The sequence below is a fragment of the Oncorhynchus keta genome, chromosome 19, assembly GCF_023373465.1.
Source record: "Oncorhynchus keta strain PuntledgeMale-10-30-2019 chromosome 19, Oket_V2, whole genome shotgun sequence".
Lineage (NCBI taxonomy): Eukaryota > Metazoa > Chordata > Actinopteri > Salmoniformes > Salmonidae > Oncorhynchus > Oncorhynchus keta.
Window position 1 is genome coordinate 49,193,174 of NC_068439.1, and position 18,555 is coordinate 49,211,728.

The 18,555-nt window shown below is 44.2% G+C and overlaps 1 protein-coding gene across 3 annotated transcripts in view; it reads left to right on the forward strand.

Annotated features, from left to right (window-relative positions):
- The first annotated feature begins 294 nt into the window (after positions 1-294).
- The window catches only part of LOC118378260 (1-phosphatidylinositol 4,5-bisphosphate phosphodiesterase beta-1-like), a 246,931-nt gene continuing 228,670 nt past the window's right edge, over positions 295-18,555 (forward strand). For all 3 annotated transcript variants that reach the window (XR_008071039.1, XM_052470709.1, XM_052470708.1), the window contains exons 1-2: positions 295-634; positions 9,976-10,053. Coding sequence is in view for 2 of the 3 variants with exons in the window: in XM_052470709.1 (XP_052326669.1) it covers positions 536-634; positions 9,976-10,053 (177 nt within the window). In the remaining variant the exon portion in view is untranslated. The remainder of the gene's footprint in view (positions 635-9,975; positions 10,054-18,555) is intronic.

An 18,555-nucleotide genomic window follows, 5' to 3' on the forward strand; every position in this document is an offset into this window, starting at 1 on the left:
AATTTTAGGTTAGGGTTTTGGGGTTGGGGTTAAGGTTCGGTTACGGGTTAGGTTTAGGGTTAGGGAAAATAGGATTTTGAATGGGAATCAATTGTTTGGTCCCCACAAGGATAGTAGAAGTGTGTGCAGGCCGACTATCCACATTGCCTTGAGCGCAGGGAGGCGCTAGATCACATAGAGCCACGGAACTCGTTCCCCGCATTGACTGTTTTTAAATAGGAGTGCAGACACTCACTCATTCAAAGTCTCTACCCCCCTCCCCTCCCTCCCCTCTTTCTGAAACTGCATCAGCCGTCATCAGCGGACTTCACCCAGTCCCTCAGCTGAGCCTGCTTTCTCGTCCAACTCGCGTCAGGGAGCTTCAAAGCGGAGACCCGCAGCCCCATGCTGGAATGAGATACTGCCAACACTAGTGGAGCTTCCATCAGCCTTTCGTTCCTCAGCAGAAGGGTCGTTTCGTTTAGGAAAGAAAAAGGAGAAAGCGATTTAAAACCGTTTATTTTATTTTTGTCGGTTGAGGAGAGTAGATGAGTCAATGGCCGGGGCTCAGCCAGGAGTTCATGCGCTGCAGCTCAAGCCGGTGTCCGTGAGCGAGAGCCTGAGAAAGGGCAGCAAATTCATGAAATGGGATGATGTAAGTCTTATTTGATTTTTTTGGGGAGGGGGACTGGTCACTGTCTATTATGTAGCCAATGTTTGGTGCACAGTTACCACTGCACTGAAACGGATGTCTTATACATTTGCCATGGTGCAACAGTCTCCACTGCCTGCTTGGGGGAATATCGTTCCACCACTGTTCGACTTTTGGCTCCAGAAAGCGCTACAGTTGTGGGTGACGATGTCAAACGCATTTCGAAATGTTGGTGTAAATGTCACGGTGAGCGTGCGCGTGTGTGCACAAGCCCGCTTTTTCAGATTGAGAATGAGAGGTCATTGCCTCGAATGCACTGCTTTACACAGAAACCCGACACAGTAGTATGCCATTTAATCACACACGTTTTGACTTGTACAACTCCACATTCATCTATGTAAGGCTATAATACCATTGAACGCTAGCAACCTCTGAATGAGTGGTCTATCGGGATCATCAGTCACTCTCGCCAGCCTGTAAGAGCAAAATGACCTTGATTAGAATGTATTGCTCACCGCTGTCAAGCACAGCTCTGCTACAACATATCGTCGTCTCTGGGTGAGATGAGCCTACAGAGAAGGCTACTGCAAAGCACTTCCCATAGTCATTTCTAATAGGTAACGCTACAGCAACGTGTTTTATTTGAACACAGTGATTATGTGGAAAGACCACGTTTTTTGTTGTTGTTTTGCCTTAAAAAAAAAGAGAAGGTATTGTTTGTTACCTTTTATAGACAGCCTGTGCAGCTTCAAATAAATAACCGACACTTGTCTTAAAAAGCTATTCATTAATAAGGACATTTTTGGTGGTTTGCGTTGGAAATGCCATGCACCTGCCACCTGTGTGTTGTTGACTGCCAGCGGGACTGTTGCCTGACGCAGAGCCGCGCAAATAAGCAGGAACATTGATTGCACAACGATGCCAGTGTGTATGTATTCAGATATTTGGATAGGCATCAGAGGCAGTCACTGTTGATAAACTCAACAAGTAGACTAGGCAAAATATGTGGGTGGGTCTACTTTTAAAAAAAATGTTTTTACTCATATTTGTTTATAAATGTTATTAGGCTTTATGGTCATTGTGAGTCATACATAATATAATAATAATAATAATATATGCCATTTAGCAGACGCTTTTATCCAAAGCGACTTACAGTCATGTGTGCATACATTCTACGTATGGGTGGTCCCGGGAATCGAACCCACTACCCTGGCGTTACAAGCGCCATGCTCTACCAACTGAGCTACAGAAGGACCATACATAGCAATTAAATCTCTCTGCGCGGGGCGGTATGTTGTGAGAAGGGGTGTGAGGTGTGTGCGGTGCTAGCCAGGTTTTTTTAGAGTGCCGATGAGGGTGGGGACTTCCGTGACCTCTCTCCACACCCCATAGCCTAAGGTCTTTCCTGACACACACACACAGAGTGCACTCTCACCGTTTTCACATGCACTCCTTCCTTCCTCCCTCCCTCCCTCCGTCCCCCTTTCCCTCAGTGGAAAGAGTGAAAAATGAAAGAGAGGGAGGGAGGGAAGGAGAGAGAGAGATACATTCAGACGTACATAACTCATTGAGCATGTTCTCAATCAAAACCTTTCCCCCTGGTGCAACTTGCATGTCAGAAGAGGCGTGACACGGTAGTCATGGGAAACCTTGAACATACACGACGAACCCGTGGAGCGAGGAAAGTGCAATATTGAGACGAGGTGGAGACCAAATCCTCTCAGCAGGGCGGAGATGGCATGGAGTGGCCAGAATACAGGCACTTTGATTCACTGCCTGAGACAAGTGTTGTAGAGCAAGGCGAGAGGGAGAAGGAGAGAGAGAGAGAGAGAGAGAATGAGAGATGGGAAAAGGGGGAGAGAGAAGAGGAGAAGAAGGAAAGCAATATTTCTCATACCAAATCCTTTCTGGGGGTCTGAAGATAAATTGCCTCCATAGACTCCATAGACTCTATCTGTCTGTACTGCTAACCACCCAGACAGTGTTAGAAAACCCAAGCGAAACAATCAGAACACAAACCTTTTTGGCCCTTTTCTAGGCAATGGCTAATGGTACAACCCTTAAATCTTCATCAGCAGTAATGGGACGAAATACTACTTACTGTGACGGGTGAATTCCCGAGGCCACAAAGGCTGTCGCCACTCAGTCTGCCTGCTTCCCTCTGTCCCTTCACTCAAAGGAGAGCTGAGACAAAACCTGTTAACGATCACAATTACTCCGAAATGGGAAAAATTCCTTTAATTATGACAATTTCCTTCCCTCGTGTAAGAGCTAATTGAGAAAACCTTTTAGCTCTTAGCAGCCGATACTCTGAGATTGTGTGTGAATTCAGAGCCATGAGTCTCTAAGAATTCCATAATGACTCAATGTGTTTGTAGCTGTGGCCAGGGAGAGTGGGGACATCAAAAAAAGAAATGTCACTGTCAACGGCCTTTTATTTTCAGCCAACTTAACATGTGTAAATATTTGGATGAACATAACAAGATTCAACAACTGAGACATAAACTGAACAAGTTCCACAGACATGTGACTAAATGAAATGGAATAATGTGTCCCTAAACAGAGAGGGGGGTCAAAATTAAAAGTAACAGTCAGTATCTGGTGTGGCCACCAGCTGCATTAAGTACTATAGGGCATCTCCTACTCATGGACTGCACCAGATTTGCCAGTTCTTGCTGTGAGATGTTACCCCACTCCTCCACCAAGGCACCTGCAAGTTCCCTGACATTTCTGGGGGGGGGGGGGTGTGGCCCTAGCCCTCACCCTCCGATCCAACAGATCCCAGACGTGCTCAATGGGATAGAGATCCGGGCTCTTCACTGGCCATGGCAGAATACTGACATTCTTGTATTGCAGGAAATCACGCACAGAACGAGCAGTATGGCTGGTCGCATTGTCATGCTGGAGGGTCATGTCAGGATGAGCCTGCAGGTAGGGTACCACATGAGGGAGGAATGTCTTCCCTGTAACGCACAGCGTTGAGATTGCCTGCAATGACAACAAGCTCAGTCCGATGATGCTGTGACACACCGCCCCAGACCATGACGGACCCTCCACGTCCAAAACGACCCGGCTCCAGAGTACAGGCCTCGGTGTAACGCTCATTCCTTCAACGATAAACGCGAATCCGAACATCACCCCTGGTGAGTCAATACCGTAACTCATCAGTGAATAGCACCTTTGGCCAGTCCTGTCTGGTCCAGCGACGTTGGGTTTGTGCCCATAGGCAACGTTGTTGGCGGTGATGTCTGGTGAGGACCTGCCTTACAACAGGCCTACAAGCCCTCAATCCAGCCTCTCCCAGCCTATTGCGGACAGTCTGAGCACTGATGGAGGGATTGGGCAGTTGTTGTTGCCATCATGTACCTGTCCCGCTGGTGTGATCTTCAAATGTACCAATCCTGTGCAGGTATTGTTACACGTGGTCTGCCACTGCGAGGACGATCAGCAGTCTGTCCTGTCTCCCTGTAAGCGCTGTCTTAGGCGTCTCAAAGTACAGACATTGCAATTTATTGCCCTGGCCACATCTGCAGTCCTCATGCCTCCTTGCAGCATGCCTAAGGCATGTTCACGAAGATGAGCAGGGACCCTGGGCATTTTTCTTTTGGTGTTTTTCAGAGTCAGTAGAAAGGCCTCTTTAGTGTCCTAAGTTTTCATAACTGTGGAATCAGTGTTTAAACCCTTTCCAATGAAGATCTGTTGTCAGGCATATGTGTATAGGTGGCAGGGAAGTCAGGCGCAGGAGAGTCAAACGGAGTGTAAAATGGAGTCTTTTAATAATGTCCTAGTAACATGCTCCATAACACTAAACAGGAAAAGAACATAAACAAAATGTGGGTACGAAGACCCGTCGCGCACCTATACAACAAACAACACTACACTGACAATAAACCATCTCTGACAAAGACATGAGGGGAAACAGAGGGTTAAATACACAACAGGTAATGAATGGGATTGAAAACAGGTGTGTGGGAAGACAAGACAAAACCAATGGAAAATGAAAAATGGATCAATGATGGCTAGAAGACCGGTGACGTCGAACGCCGAGCACCGCCCGAACAAGGAGAGGCAACGACTTCAGCAGAAGTCGTGACATCTGTGAAGTTATTTGGATTTTTAACTAATTATCTTTAAAAGACAGGGTCCTGTTTCTTTTGCTGAGTTTATGAAATCGTAGTTTATCAATCAAAGAAATGGTTTGATTTGCACAAAATGGAACATCACGTTGCAGATAAAGTTTGGAATGACAATTATTTTTGTACACATCTAAAGACGTTTTAGGGTGTTTTTGGAGCTTATGTTCATCATGTTTTATTTAGAGCCCAACCGATATGGAATTTTTACCAATATATCTGCTAATATATTATTTTTGTTGAGGTGGAATGAAAAACATATATATATTTTTTACCAAATTGTGCTCAAAGGACTAAATTATGATTATTTTTTTTATTTTTAAAATTTATTTTTACCCCGTTTTCTCTCCAATTTCGTGGTATCCAATTGTTTAGTAGCTACTATCTTGTCTCATCGCTACAACTCCCGTACGGGCTCGGGAGAGACAAAGGTTGAAAGTCATGCGTCCTCCGATACACAACCCAACTGCTTCTTAACACAGCGCGCATCCAACCCGGAAGCCAGCCGCACCAATGTGTCGGAGCAAACACTGTGCACCTGGCAACCTTGGTTAGCGCGCACTGTGCCCGGCCCGCCACTGGAGTCGCTGGTGCGCGATGGGACAAGAATATCCCTACCGGCCAACCCCTCCCTAACCCGGATGACGCTAGGCCAATTGTGCGTTGCCCCACTGACCTCCCGGTCATGACAGAGCCTGGGCGCGAACCCAGGTCTCTGGTGGCACAGCTGGCGCCACCCGGGAGGCCCTTAAATTATGATTTCTTAACTGCATATTAAAATGAACATTATTTGAGAACTTTTTATTTGTGGTTGACATGATAACCAACTAAAAGCAACTATATCCTCTATAAATACGTAAGTAAATGCAAAACACTTGTTTAGTTTACCTTCTTAGGTACAAATATTTCGGTGAAAGGTTAATATCGGCCGATAATATGGGTCAACCAATGTATCGGTCGTGCTCTAGTTTTATTCACGCCCGGACACTGCAGAACTAGCATGAGGAAGTCTATCACTGGTTGGTGTAAGTTTCTCAAAACCAAGTGATATCTAGAGGTTGACCGATTAATCGGAATGGCTGGTTAATTAAGGTCGATTTCAAGTTTTCATAACAATCGGTAATCTGCATTTTTGGACACCGATTGTGGCCGATTACATTGCACTCCACGAGGAGACTGCGTGGCAGGCTGACTACATGTTACACGAGTGCAGCAAGGAACCAAGGTAAGTTGCTAGCTAGCATTAAACTTATCTTATAGAAAAACAATCAATCTCAACATAATCACTAGTTAACTACACATGGTTGATGATATTACTAGTTTATCTAGCTTGTCCTGCGTTGCATATAATCGATGCCTGTTAATTTCTCATCGAATCACAGCCTACTTCGCCAAACGGGTGATGATTTAACAAGCGCGTTCGCAAAAAAAGCACTATCGTTGCACCAATGTGTACCTAACCATAAACGTCAATGCCTTTCTTTAAAATCAATCAATCATACATTTTTAAACCTACATGTTTAGTTAATATTGCCTGCTAACATGAATTTCTTTTAACTAGGGAAATTGTGTCACTTCACTTGCAAGCAGAGTCTGTGTATATGCAGCAGTTTGGCCCGCCTGCCTCGTTGCGAACTGTGTGAATACCATTTCTTCCTGACAAAGACCGTAATTAATTTGCCAGAATTGTACATAATTATGACATAACATTGAAGGTTGTACAATGGAACAGCAATATTTAGACTTAGGGATGCCACCCATTAGATAAAATACGGAACGGTTCCATATTTCATTGAAATAATAAATGTTTTGTTTTCAAAATGATAGGTCATTAATATGGTCAAATCCGGAAACTATGGCTCGTATTTCTGTGTGTTATTATGTTATAATTAAGTCTATGATTTGATATTTGATAGAGCAGTCTGACTGAGCGGTGGTAGGCAGCAGCAGGCATGTAAGCATTCATTGAAACAGCACTTTCGTGCATTTGCCAGCAGCTCTTCGCAATGTTTCAAGTGAGCTGTTTATGACTTCAAGCCTATCAACCCCCGAGATTAGGCTGGTGTAACCGATGTAAAATGGCTAGCTAGTTAGCGGGGTGCGCGCTAATAGGGTTTCAATCGGTGACATCATTCGCTCTGAGACCTTGAAGTACTTGTTCCCCTTGCTCTGCAAGGGCCACGGCTTTTGTGGAGCGATGGGTAACGATGCTTTGAGGGTGGCTGTTGTCGATGTGTCCCTGGTTCAAGCCCAGTTAGGGGCGGGGAGAGGGAAGGAAGCTATACTGTTACACTGGCAATACTATAGTGCCTATAAGAACATCCAATAGTCAAAGGTATATGAAATACAAATGGCATAGAGCGAAATAGTCCTATAATTCCTATAATAACTACAACCTTAAACCTATCACCCGGGAATATTGAAGACTCATGTTAAAAGGAACCACCAGCTTTCATATCTTCTGAGCAAGGAACTTAACGTTATCTTTTTTATATGGCACATATTGCACTTTTACTTTCTTCTCCGACACATTGTTTTTGCATTATTTAAACCAAATTGAACATGTTTCATTATTTATTTGAGACTAAATAGATTTTATTGATGTATTATATTAAGTTAAAATAACTGTTCATTCAGCATTGTTGTAATTGTCATTATTACAAATATATATATATAAATTGGCTGATTAATCGGTATCGGTATCAGTGTTGAAAAATCATAATCGGTTGACCTCTAGTGATATCGCCCAAAAAGTGTATATACAATATCCCATTTACATCAAAAATAGAGATTTGGTTGAAAAAATATATGTACTTATCCTTTAAGGGGAGGAGAATCTGGACCACATCGTTACTCAGATTGTCACTGGTTACCAGCCATCTTTAGATCTCTCAGTCTGATATACAACATCATCCATGAAATCCTCTGTGAAGTTTAGGACTAAAAGTTGTAACATTCTGCTGAAGACAAACACTTAGCCATGCCCAGACTTAATTTGTGTCATCATTGTCATCGTAATACCATTACTCGATATAGTGCATCTTTCATCTGATTTGTTATGAGTCACGGCATGCTTTTCATGTGTGTAAGTTGACCATTTGCGATTTTCTTTTTTTTCTTTCTGTTCTTTCCTTCTTTCCTTCTTTCCTTCTCTCGATTTCGCTCCCTCTCTCTCTCTCTCTTTTTCTCGCACTCCTTCTCTGTCTATATGGAATAGAGTAGGATTGATATGATTGCAATCAACTCTGTTTAGAGCGGTCAGCGGGTACATCAGGTAACACCAGTTCAGGTTACCCTGTTACAGGTGACCAGAACCCAATGATGATCTCTCACCCGCCAACCCTCTGTTTCCAGTCAGACAGCTATAGGCCGTAGAAATCTTCTAAATGCTAGACCTCTTGGGCCAGTTTCCCAGATCCAGGCTAAACCTACTCCTGGACTAAAAAGGGATTCGCCATTGAATGTGCTTTTTAGTCCAGGACTAGTAACTGACACCCTAGTAACTAAGACAGTCCTTATTTTAAATCACAAGGGAGAAAAAAATATAAACATGTTTCATGAGCTGGAATAAATGATCCCAGAAATGTTCCATATGCGCAACAAGCTTATTTATCTCAAATAGTTTTTTTGTGCAAAAATGTGTTTACATCCCTGTTTAGTGAGTATTTCTCCTTGCCAAGATAATCCATCCACCTGACAGGTGTGGCATATTAAGAAGCTGATTAAACAGCATGATCATTACACAGGTGAATTTCTGCAAACTGTCAGAAACGGTCTCAGGGCAGCTCATTTGTGCGCTCGTTGACCTCACCAGGGTCTTGATCTGACTGCAGTTCGGCATTGTAACCAACTTCAGTGGGCAAATGCTCACCTTCGATGGCCAGAGGCACGCTGGAGAAGTGTGCACTTCACGGATGAATCCCCGATTTCAACTGTACCGGGCAGATGGCCGAGCGGTTTTCTGATGAGCCCCATGGTGGCAGTGAGGTTATGGTATGGGGAGGCGTAAGCTACGGACAACGAACACAATTGCATTTTATCGATGGCAAATTGAATAAGACAGAGATGTCATGACGAGATCCTGAGGCCCATTATCGTGCCATTCATCCGCTGCCATCACCTCATACTCACCAGACATGTCACCCATTGAGCATGTTTGGGATGCTCTGGATCGACGTGTACGACAGTGTGTTCCAGTTCCCGCCAATATCCAGCAACTTTGGACAGCCATTGAAGAGGACAGGGACAACATTCCACATGGCCACAATCAACAGCCTGATCAACTCTATGTGATGGAAATGTATCTCTCTGCATGAGGCAAATGGTGGTCACACCAGATACTGACTGGTCTTCTAATCCACTTCACTTTTTTAAGGGAGCTTTGACCAACAGATCTGTATTCCCAGTCATGGTAAATCCATAGATTAGGGCCTGTTTTGACTGATTTCCTTCTATGAACTGAAACTCAGTAAAATCTTTGAAATTGTTGCATGTTGCGTTTCCATTTTTCTTCAGTGTATGTAATCTGCCCCCTCACATGATGTCATAGCACGCATACAACCTTCAACATAGTGAACAGCATACAGTAGTGGACTCTGGTCAAAAGTAGTGCACTATAAAGGGAATAGGGTGCCATTTGGGAAGCTGACTTTGTCTTAGACACTTTTTTCAGAATCTATTGTGTCTGATTCTCTGATGCAGCATGGGCGATATCTTGGAATCCTTTTGAAGAGTCCCAGCTTCACAGTGTGTCCAATTGTACTCTATGTATTCCTGTATGATTCATCAGGCCTAGGACAGGCAGACAGGAAGACAATCAGTCAGTGTGTTCAGCTGAGTGCTGTGCTGGGCTGGCAACTATGGACAGAAACGCCACAGCTTTTTATAGAAGCAGCCAACAGTATCTGCCTTTGCTACGTTGTGTAAAGACGGCCCTGGGCTGGGACTGTTACTGTGTGTGTGTGTGTGTGTGTGGTGACATAATGCCTTGGTGTTGTCCTTTTGTAGGATGGTGTCTCAAAGACAATAGCATACGCGGCAGGTTTCTTCTGTTTCAATCAAAGCCCGCTGTTTTAAGCACAGCGGAACGGAAGCAGTTCTCTGTCGCATTCAATCACGCAACAAAATGATACACACACTTTAACAACATGTGCTCTGTTCAGCACACACATTTCTAGCTCTCACAAGTGGAATACTTTCCTCTCTCAACAGGACTCCACTACGGTGACCCCTGTGACCTTACGAGTCGACCCCCAGGGCTACTTCCTGTACTGGACTGACCAGAACAAGGTAAGAACAAAGATATTACACAGAAAGAAGATAATAACAAAGGCATTTCACAGATTGAAGATAATTTTGGTAACATCCCATTTCCTTTTCATAGTTGAGAGAACTTTGGTTGAACCAGGAAACAGTTGTTTATTTGTAAAGGTCGACATGTCAGAGATACTCTTCATTTAGATGGAAGTGCCTTTAGAAGGAATTGGGTTGTCCGTAGTGTAGCACTGAGAGATAATGTTGCTCTATGAAACTGTAGACGCAGCATCCCAGCACCACTCCTAAAATACTACCCTAAGCAGGTGAGGCAGGACATACTCACAGATCAGTGGTCAATGTCCTGCTCAGGGTGGGTTTTGTTGGGGTAAAACTGGAGTTGACAGCTACTCCCTGTCCCCACTTCCCCTCATAATCAACAACAACAACAACAACAACAACACACAAGTCACGAGCAATATATTGTTTGAGTGGCTCTTGGCAGTCGATGCTTGGCTCATACTAGCTTTACCTTCTTACTGCAATCCTATGTGGGAGGTGATCTGAGCTGAATCAGTGACATTTGCACAGGCAGCTATCCCTAGAAACCACCAGGGTCACATCTGTCCTTACTACAAGAACCAGTCAGAGGAGAGGGGAAAATATATATAGCCACTACCCCCTAAGAGCGGAGGCTATTAGTAAAGAGAGCAGGAAAAGACCAGAGGTGTATAGGGGTGGCGTCTCAGTCAGCAGTCCTGTCCCTGCCCTGGTCTGGTGGTATAGTGAAATAACTCCATCTGTTTCAACACAAAATCAATGGCTCTAACTGTGACTAGCTCTGCTGAGGCACACGCACACGCACGCACACACACGTGCACACACACACACACACACACACACACACACACACACACACACACACACACACACACACACACACACACACACACACACACACACACATCACACACACACACACACACACACACACACACACACACACACACACACACACACACACACACACACACACACACACACACACACACACACACACACACACACACACACCTCCAGACACGTAGATAATATAAAGCCAGCAAGTCATCACTTCTGCCCTCTGCAGTATATAAATACAGACAGCTTGCTACTGGCCCTGATTTTTACTTACCACATAATTACCTCTGGTTCTAAGTGCATTAATGTACCCTTGCAATTTGTACCTTAAAAGGAGACAATAGTGTACCTTAGGGGACAAGATAGTAAAGGTACAAAAGCATACCTTTGGAAAAGGTACACATTTGCCTTTTTAGGGTATTACCATAGGGACAAAGCAGCTTGTTCTTTTTAAGTGGCAAAAATGTAGCTCTAAAAGGTTTTTGGCTGTTGTTCAACACTGCAGGGTGTAATGCCTTATTTGCATATTTCCCAGGGTGCCTTTCAAGTGAATTTTAGTTACCAGTACCACCCATTACTGTGTTTGCTAGTGACAGAGTCATGTTTGTTGCATTCAAAGGCCTTCAGGACCATAACCTTCACATAGTGAGTGCCTAAGTGAATATTTTATATTTGAAATTAAACTCTTTATGACAATACATGACATACTGTAGGTCATACACAATGTTCTGAAACTGCTGGGTTGCAGGCCACATCAGGCAAGTCACGTTATGCTGGCTTTCAAAGTGATATGAAATTCCTATTGGAATCCAGACAGATTTAGGATTTCCAAACATGTTCAATGAGCATGCAATCAATGACCATGAAAAAACACACATTTCATTTTTGTTTTTATCAACCTGCAATTGGACATACTGGGAAATATGATAGTGATGGGTGTGGTTTTTGAGAGTATGTGATGACTGTACCTTAATATTAAAAATATTGTGAACAAAAATCTACCATTATACTAGATTATCTGCATGTACCGTGTGAGATTATATGTGTACCTCTGAAGGTAAATTGTGTGTTTAAAAAAAATATTTTTGTATCCCTGGCAACAATACTGTACCCTAACCGTACCATTTTATTTCTGAGAGTGTACTATCAACAAACTATATTTCTCCCTAACACAGAGCATCTCCCTGTAGGAACACAGAGGTGTGTGTCTGGAAGAGAATGTGTATTTGTACAGTATGTGTGTGTACATGCCTGCACATCCTGTATACGCAGTGTTAACGTACTGTTACAATGTGTATTCGTGAAGGATGGGGGGGTCAGTACAGTAGAGTATTGGGACACAATATAATTTTGATTATCGATTCTACAGATTTTTTTAAATTCAAATCTGCATTTCTCCTCTTATACTTTGGCCCCAATCTTCTTTATAAAAGGCGAGGCAACATGTTTTCAGCTCTTTTATTTCCCGGACTGATGAACACTTCTGTTTATTATGGCTCTCTCTTGTCCCTCAGCAGCAGACAGACAGTATAGTGAAATGTGGCTGGAACAGCGAGTCGCAGTACAATAGCTGTGTCGAATTGCAATCGTGATGCATATAGTATCGTAACACATATTGTATAGACACTTAAGTATGGGGGTAGTATCTGATGTGAGGTCCATGCCTTGGTTTTGAAGGTGTGTGCTTTGTGTTTTTTATTTGGCATACCATGATAAATGTACCATTACCCACGTCCTTACACATGTGCCCACGTCCTTACACATGTGCACTGTCCTGTCCAGTGTGTGTGTGTGTGTGTGTGTGTGTGTGTGTGTGTGTGTGTGTGTGTGTGTGTGTGTGTGTGTGTGTGTGTGCGCGTGCGTGCAACATCCTGGTGGCCTGCAGAGCTGGAGCATTCCTTACATTCCTCAGGGAAGAGAAGCAGTGGACAGATCGTGCCTCTATAGCTGTTACACACACACACACACACACACACACACACACACACACACACACACACACACACACACACACACACACACACACACACACACACACACACATATACAGCTTATTGTAGTATTTACTCAGCCGACCATGTGTGTGGGGGAGCGTGCATGCATGCGTGCATACATTTTTTATAAAAGCCTGTCTCACAAGCACAGTAACGATTGCCTCTATTTGTATCCCTTAGATGAAGTCTTACAGGGAGACTGCCAGGCAGTTTAGTTTAAAGGGGATTACGTACTTTTGTTCAGTGGTGGTAGTTATCCAGGTGCTTGTATGTGGTTGAGTGGGATCAAGACATCTGGCCGGAACTATTCAATGCCATGTTTCAGTGCAAAACCGAAGAACGTGCCCAAATCCTCAAACCGCTCAGTGAGAGAAATCCTGGCACTGAGTCGTGGCACTGTGTACCTGCTGTGTGCGTGCGTGTGTTTGTGCATGTGTGTGTCTGTGCATGCGTGTTTGTGAATGAGTCCAGCATCCCAGCATCTGTGTCTCTCTGCCATGTTATATTCTTAAACAGACCGCCGGTATGTAAACTCACGCGGTCATAATACTGAGATGTTAGTGTGTGTGTCTCCAAGTCCATTTGTCTCTTGTTTTATGTCCCCGTGTGTACTCCCTCAACCCGACCAGACCTAATCCGCACCCCTCGGAATCACGTACATGCACAAATGTGCACACACACACACACACACAAAAACAAACACCACCAGGCCAAAAGTTCACTCATCACTCATCACCGATATTGTCTTAACAGAGGATTAACATGACACACACCTCTGTACGCTACGGCCAATGTTGTTGGCTAGTTTACATATCCCTGTCGTTCCATAGGCAGTGTCATGGCAACGAGAGAACAGCCTATCTCAGTCACTATCAGCACACAAAACATTTGGCTATACATTTTACATATGGTGTGTGACACACACACACACACACACACACACACACACACACACACACACACACACACACACACACACACACACACACACACACACACACACACACACACACACACACACACACACACATTCCTTCACTGCCCAACAAGCAACAGGTGCCTCTGTGAAGGGTATAAATAAAGTATTCTCCCATTGGTGGAGAGCGCTTCTCAGGAAAGCGTTGCGTAATCTGGAGTGTTTGATGGACCTCACCAAATGAACAGCCATTTGGTCTAGTTGCCATGGTAGCCTTGAAATGCCAGGTGCAGTCGTCTCTTATTCCGTCTTCGGATTTTCAATGAGTTGCTTTTGTTATCGATCTCATCTGATGTTTGCGCTCCCATTCAGGTTATTGGAGCTGCGTGTGACCGTGCGTATTGTGCATGCATTCGTGCGCGCGCGTGTGCATGCATGTGTGTTTGTGCATGTGCGTGTGCGTGCGTGTGTGTGTTGTGAAGGAGGGTCAGGTCAGGGAGAAGGGTGGAAGGTTTCTCTAGGGACACTCCAGTTTCAGATCCCAGCCTCTCTCACTAAATGGCATGTCTCTCAGTTACAGTTGGTGGTGAGGCAAAGATGGTTTTGTGCATAGTATAGTTGCGCGACACAGATTTGAATAGAGTATTACAGAATTGAATAGAATAAGAGATGTGTAAATGAATTACCCTTCAGCGTATTGTAGTATTTGCAGCTGTGCTCATCTACAGCCTGGGAAGGCAACTAATCTCTGCAAGAGTAGCCTTTTTGACTTAAAATAAGTGTTGTTGTTGATAGGGTAATTCTAGTTACCCTAGTGCTACCTAGCTTCCTACTCTATCATTGCTTTGAACTGCTGAATGCTCAGTACTTGTGGCTGTGAAGTGTTGGAACATTGACTTGGACTGGTTTCAGGTCCATTTGTGACTGATAATTGGTGGCTGTGTCCGTTGGAGGGGGTAGTTTTCTTCACCTCTGCTCGGCAATCAGCAATTATAGGGCGGTAAAATAACTTTTATTTCTTCATGTTTTTTTATGTTTTGGATCTCAAAATTACATGTTCTTAATAGAAAAAAACGAATAAATTGGGCATTCCAAGTCCACAACAATGCTTAAACCACATCAAGAGACCACTTTTGAGGTCTTTGAAAAATTTGAGGAATGTAGATTTTTGGGTGTAGTTACCCTTCAATTCCAGGGCATCTTACCAGAAGATTTTTTATTAGCATCTAACGGCTACACAAAGTGTTAGACGCGCACACTGCACATACACAGATCGGGGGAATTCTCTTTGCCTCTTGGATTTGGAGGAAATACGAATCACTGGTGCAGTCTGTTCATGTCTTATGATAAACTTGGGAACATTTATTTATTTGGTTCCCTACTAAGTTCAATAAATGTTACGAAATTGTTGAATTCCATTTTAATGTCTGGATTCCGTGATTCTGTCCGCGTTCTCCGCATTCAAGATTTTATAGGGCCCTACAATTAGTGTTAGTACTTTAGTCTCTCCCAGTTTTTCAGCGGCTACAGTAAGCAGCAGTCTTGTCAGATGGTGGTGTTGTCTCCCAAAACGAAGACTGTCGCCAAAACAAAGACATTCTGCAGAATTTTTCTGCGATGTTACTCGAGGAAGGAAAGAGAGGAAGGCTTCACACCACTCTCTTACTTGGGAATGTTACCTCGTTATTTTCAGATGATCTAATTTTGCTCTTTAGTAGCTTTGTCAAGTATGTCTGTGATTTCCATGCCTGCTTACTCCTGTCACGATAGGTTTTACAGATGCGCCCCACCCCGTGGTTTCAACTCTTCTAATCTAGTGTACCCTGCACGCACAACCCATGTGGACATCCTAGTCTTTGGCAGCCTTTGAAACTGCCAATCTGTGGTCAGTCCCTTCACTTTTTGGCCCTGACAGAGACATGGATTACCCCAGAGAACACTGCTACTCCGGCTGCTCTCTCGTTATCTGACTATGTGTTCTCCCATAGACCAAGAGCATCTGGTCATCATGGTGGTGGCACAGGGCCACTAATTTTTCCTAAATGGAGATTCTCTTTTCCTCCTCTCTCACCTGTCCATCTCCTCATGTCACTTGTCCAATCTAGCTTAACATTGTTGTCATCTATCACCCACTAGGTCCTCTTGGAGAATTCCTCAATGAGATTGACACCTTGATAAGCTACTTCCAGACGATGGCTCACAGCTCATCATACAGGGCCACTTCAACCTACAAACGCCTGAATTCTACACATTTCTTTCCACAAATGTCTTTCCCCTCCTTGACTCTTTTGACCTCACCCTTTCTAAGTCCCCTGCCCCTCACAAGGCAGGCAATATGCTTAACCTCATCTTACTGCAATCCCCTCCAGATCTCTGATCACTACTTTTTTTATTTTCTCTCCGTCTCTCCTCCAACCCTACCCACTCAGCCGCTACCCAGATGTACATGCGCCATCACAATTGTTGCTCTTTCTCTTCAATAAAATGTATTTATAAAGCCCCTCTTACATCAGCTGATGTCACAAAGTGCTGTACAGAAACCCAGCCTAAAACCCCAAACAGCAAGCAATGCAAGTGTAGAAACACTGTGGCTAGGAAAAACTCCCTAGAAAGGCCAGAACCTAGGAAGAAACCAGGCTATGAGGGGTGGCCAGTCCTCTTCTGGCTGTGCCATGTGGCACCCCAATGGTTGAACTAGCTTCCCCCTGAAGTCCCTGCCCATCTTCCAAAAACGTCTGAAACCCTACATTAATTAAGACATCCCAGTCTTATAACCCCCCCCAAAAAAAAATGTAACCTTGCACTTGCCTCTTCCTACCAACACTGACTTAGCTGATAACTTCTGCATTGAGAAAAATGTTACTTACGACTGTGATCTTAAGATGAATGCAATACGTCACTCTGGATAAGAGTGCCAGCCTAATGACTAAAATGTCAATGTAATAGTTGTGGTTGGTCGTACAGTAGTAATAACATAGGTTTTAGTTTTAGTATCAGAGTAATGGACTTTAAGCAATAATATATCCACATGTTGAATCTCCCACACACACACACACCATGTCTTGCCTCCATCGTAACAGAGTTCCCGGACGGTGCAATTCCGTTGGATTCCTTGGCTGGAGCTGCTCCTTTCGTCAGCACTATGGGACAGAGACGGACGTAAATCTACAGCCAATACACCCACAGAAAACTTCTAGACAAGAGAGAGGGAAAGAGGGAGATATATGGGTAGGGGGGTACTGGTGGAGGGAGAGAGAGAGAGGGATGGCAAGTTATAGGAAAATGGTGGTGGAGAACGATGGAGAGAGAGGCAGGCAGACAGAGAGCTCGAGGGAGAGATACAGAGAGAGGGTTGAAGAGTACACAAGAGAGAAAGAGAGATAGAGAGGGGTGAGGCGGGAGAAAACCTGGAGAGCTGGCCAGTAAATTTAGGACGGTTGGTTATGGGAGCCAAAGAGAGGAATTGATGAGTTGGCTTTCCTGGAAACAATCTCCCTTGTTCTTGGATGGTGCAGCATGGTGTCTTGCCATTTGTCTAATGAGACTATTTCACGGGACATTATCATTTTCAGACATGATTGAGTGTGACAGTTTATTTTGATAGCTTTTTTGGGGGATTGCGGACATTCTCCTGCTGTATAATTACTGTGATTATCTGTCGTTGTTAGCCGAGCGACTCGCTGTTGTTTCCCTCCACGCAGTCTGCCTTGTGTTCAACCAGTTGGCCGTAACACTGTGTGTGTGTGTGTGTGTGTGTGTGTGTGTGTGTGTGTGTGTGTGTGTGTGTGTGTGTGTGTGTGTGTGTGTGTGTGTGTGTGTGTGTGTGTGTGTGTGTGTGTGTGTGTGTGTGTGTGTGTGTGTGTGTGTAGGACTGGATGACTCATAGACTTCATAACCATGACACAGAAATCGATGCCAGTGTAGGCATGCAGAGAGGACTGTCATCGTCCCTCGGAGAACAAGGACAGGGCGATATTGATATGATGTCTTGACATCACAATGACTCGGAAATGATTTATCCGTTTTCAGGGCTGGACCGAACCAGGTCTCATCGAAGTCCCAGAGGCTCTCCACTCTCCACGGCTCTGACATTTGAATCAATCAGTCATTTGGAAACAGTGCCGTCCATAATGAGATGTGTCACCGACTTATTCTGCTGCGGTATTTCCTTGACGAGTTGTCACAATTTCTCTCCTGCACTTTCACAATAGGACGTGTCGTTGAGTGTCTCTCTTGGTCATTTCTTCTATGGGATTTCCTGCAGGTGATCTTGCAGGTGACAGTTTGAGAAATGGACACTGACAGTCTCTCCTTGGTTTAAATGCCAGGCCCACTGCTGTTCTGGTGCCTCCACACTCGTTTGTATTTTCTAACAGGCTTAAGATGGAAAAGGGTCAAATCGATGAAAAAACTAATGGAAAAAAGTGAAAGTGGAAAATGATGACCTGCCAGACATGCCTGTATGGGAACTGGGAACTTAGACGCGGGAACAAAATATACATGTTCTATGTATTGCCAGGCTTCCTCTGATGAAGGTGACACGCTTTCTGAGCATCAACAGTGAAAGAGGGATGAAAACATTAAAACGCTGCCAGACTCTGATGGATTTACGGCGGTTGTATGACTAGAATCTACCCGTTGCCTTTCTTGAGGAGGGGAGCAACTCTGACCAAAAATATATATATTTTTGCTTGGGTTAGCCCTGTTGGCCCTGCTCCTCTTTGTGAA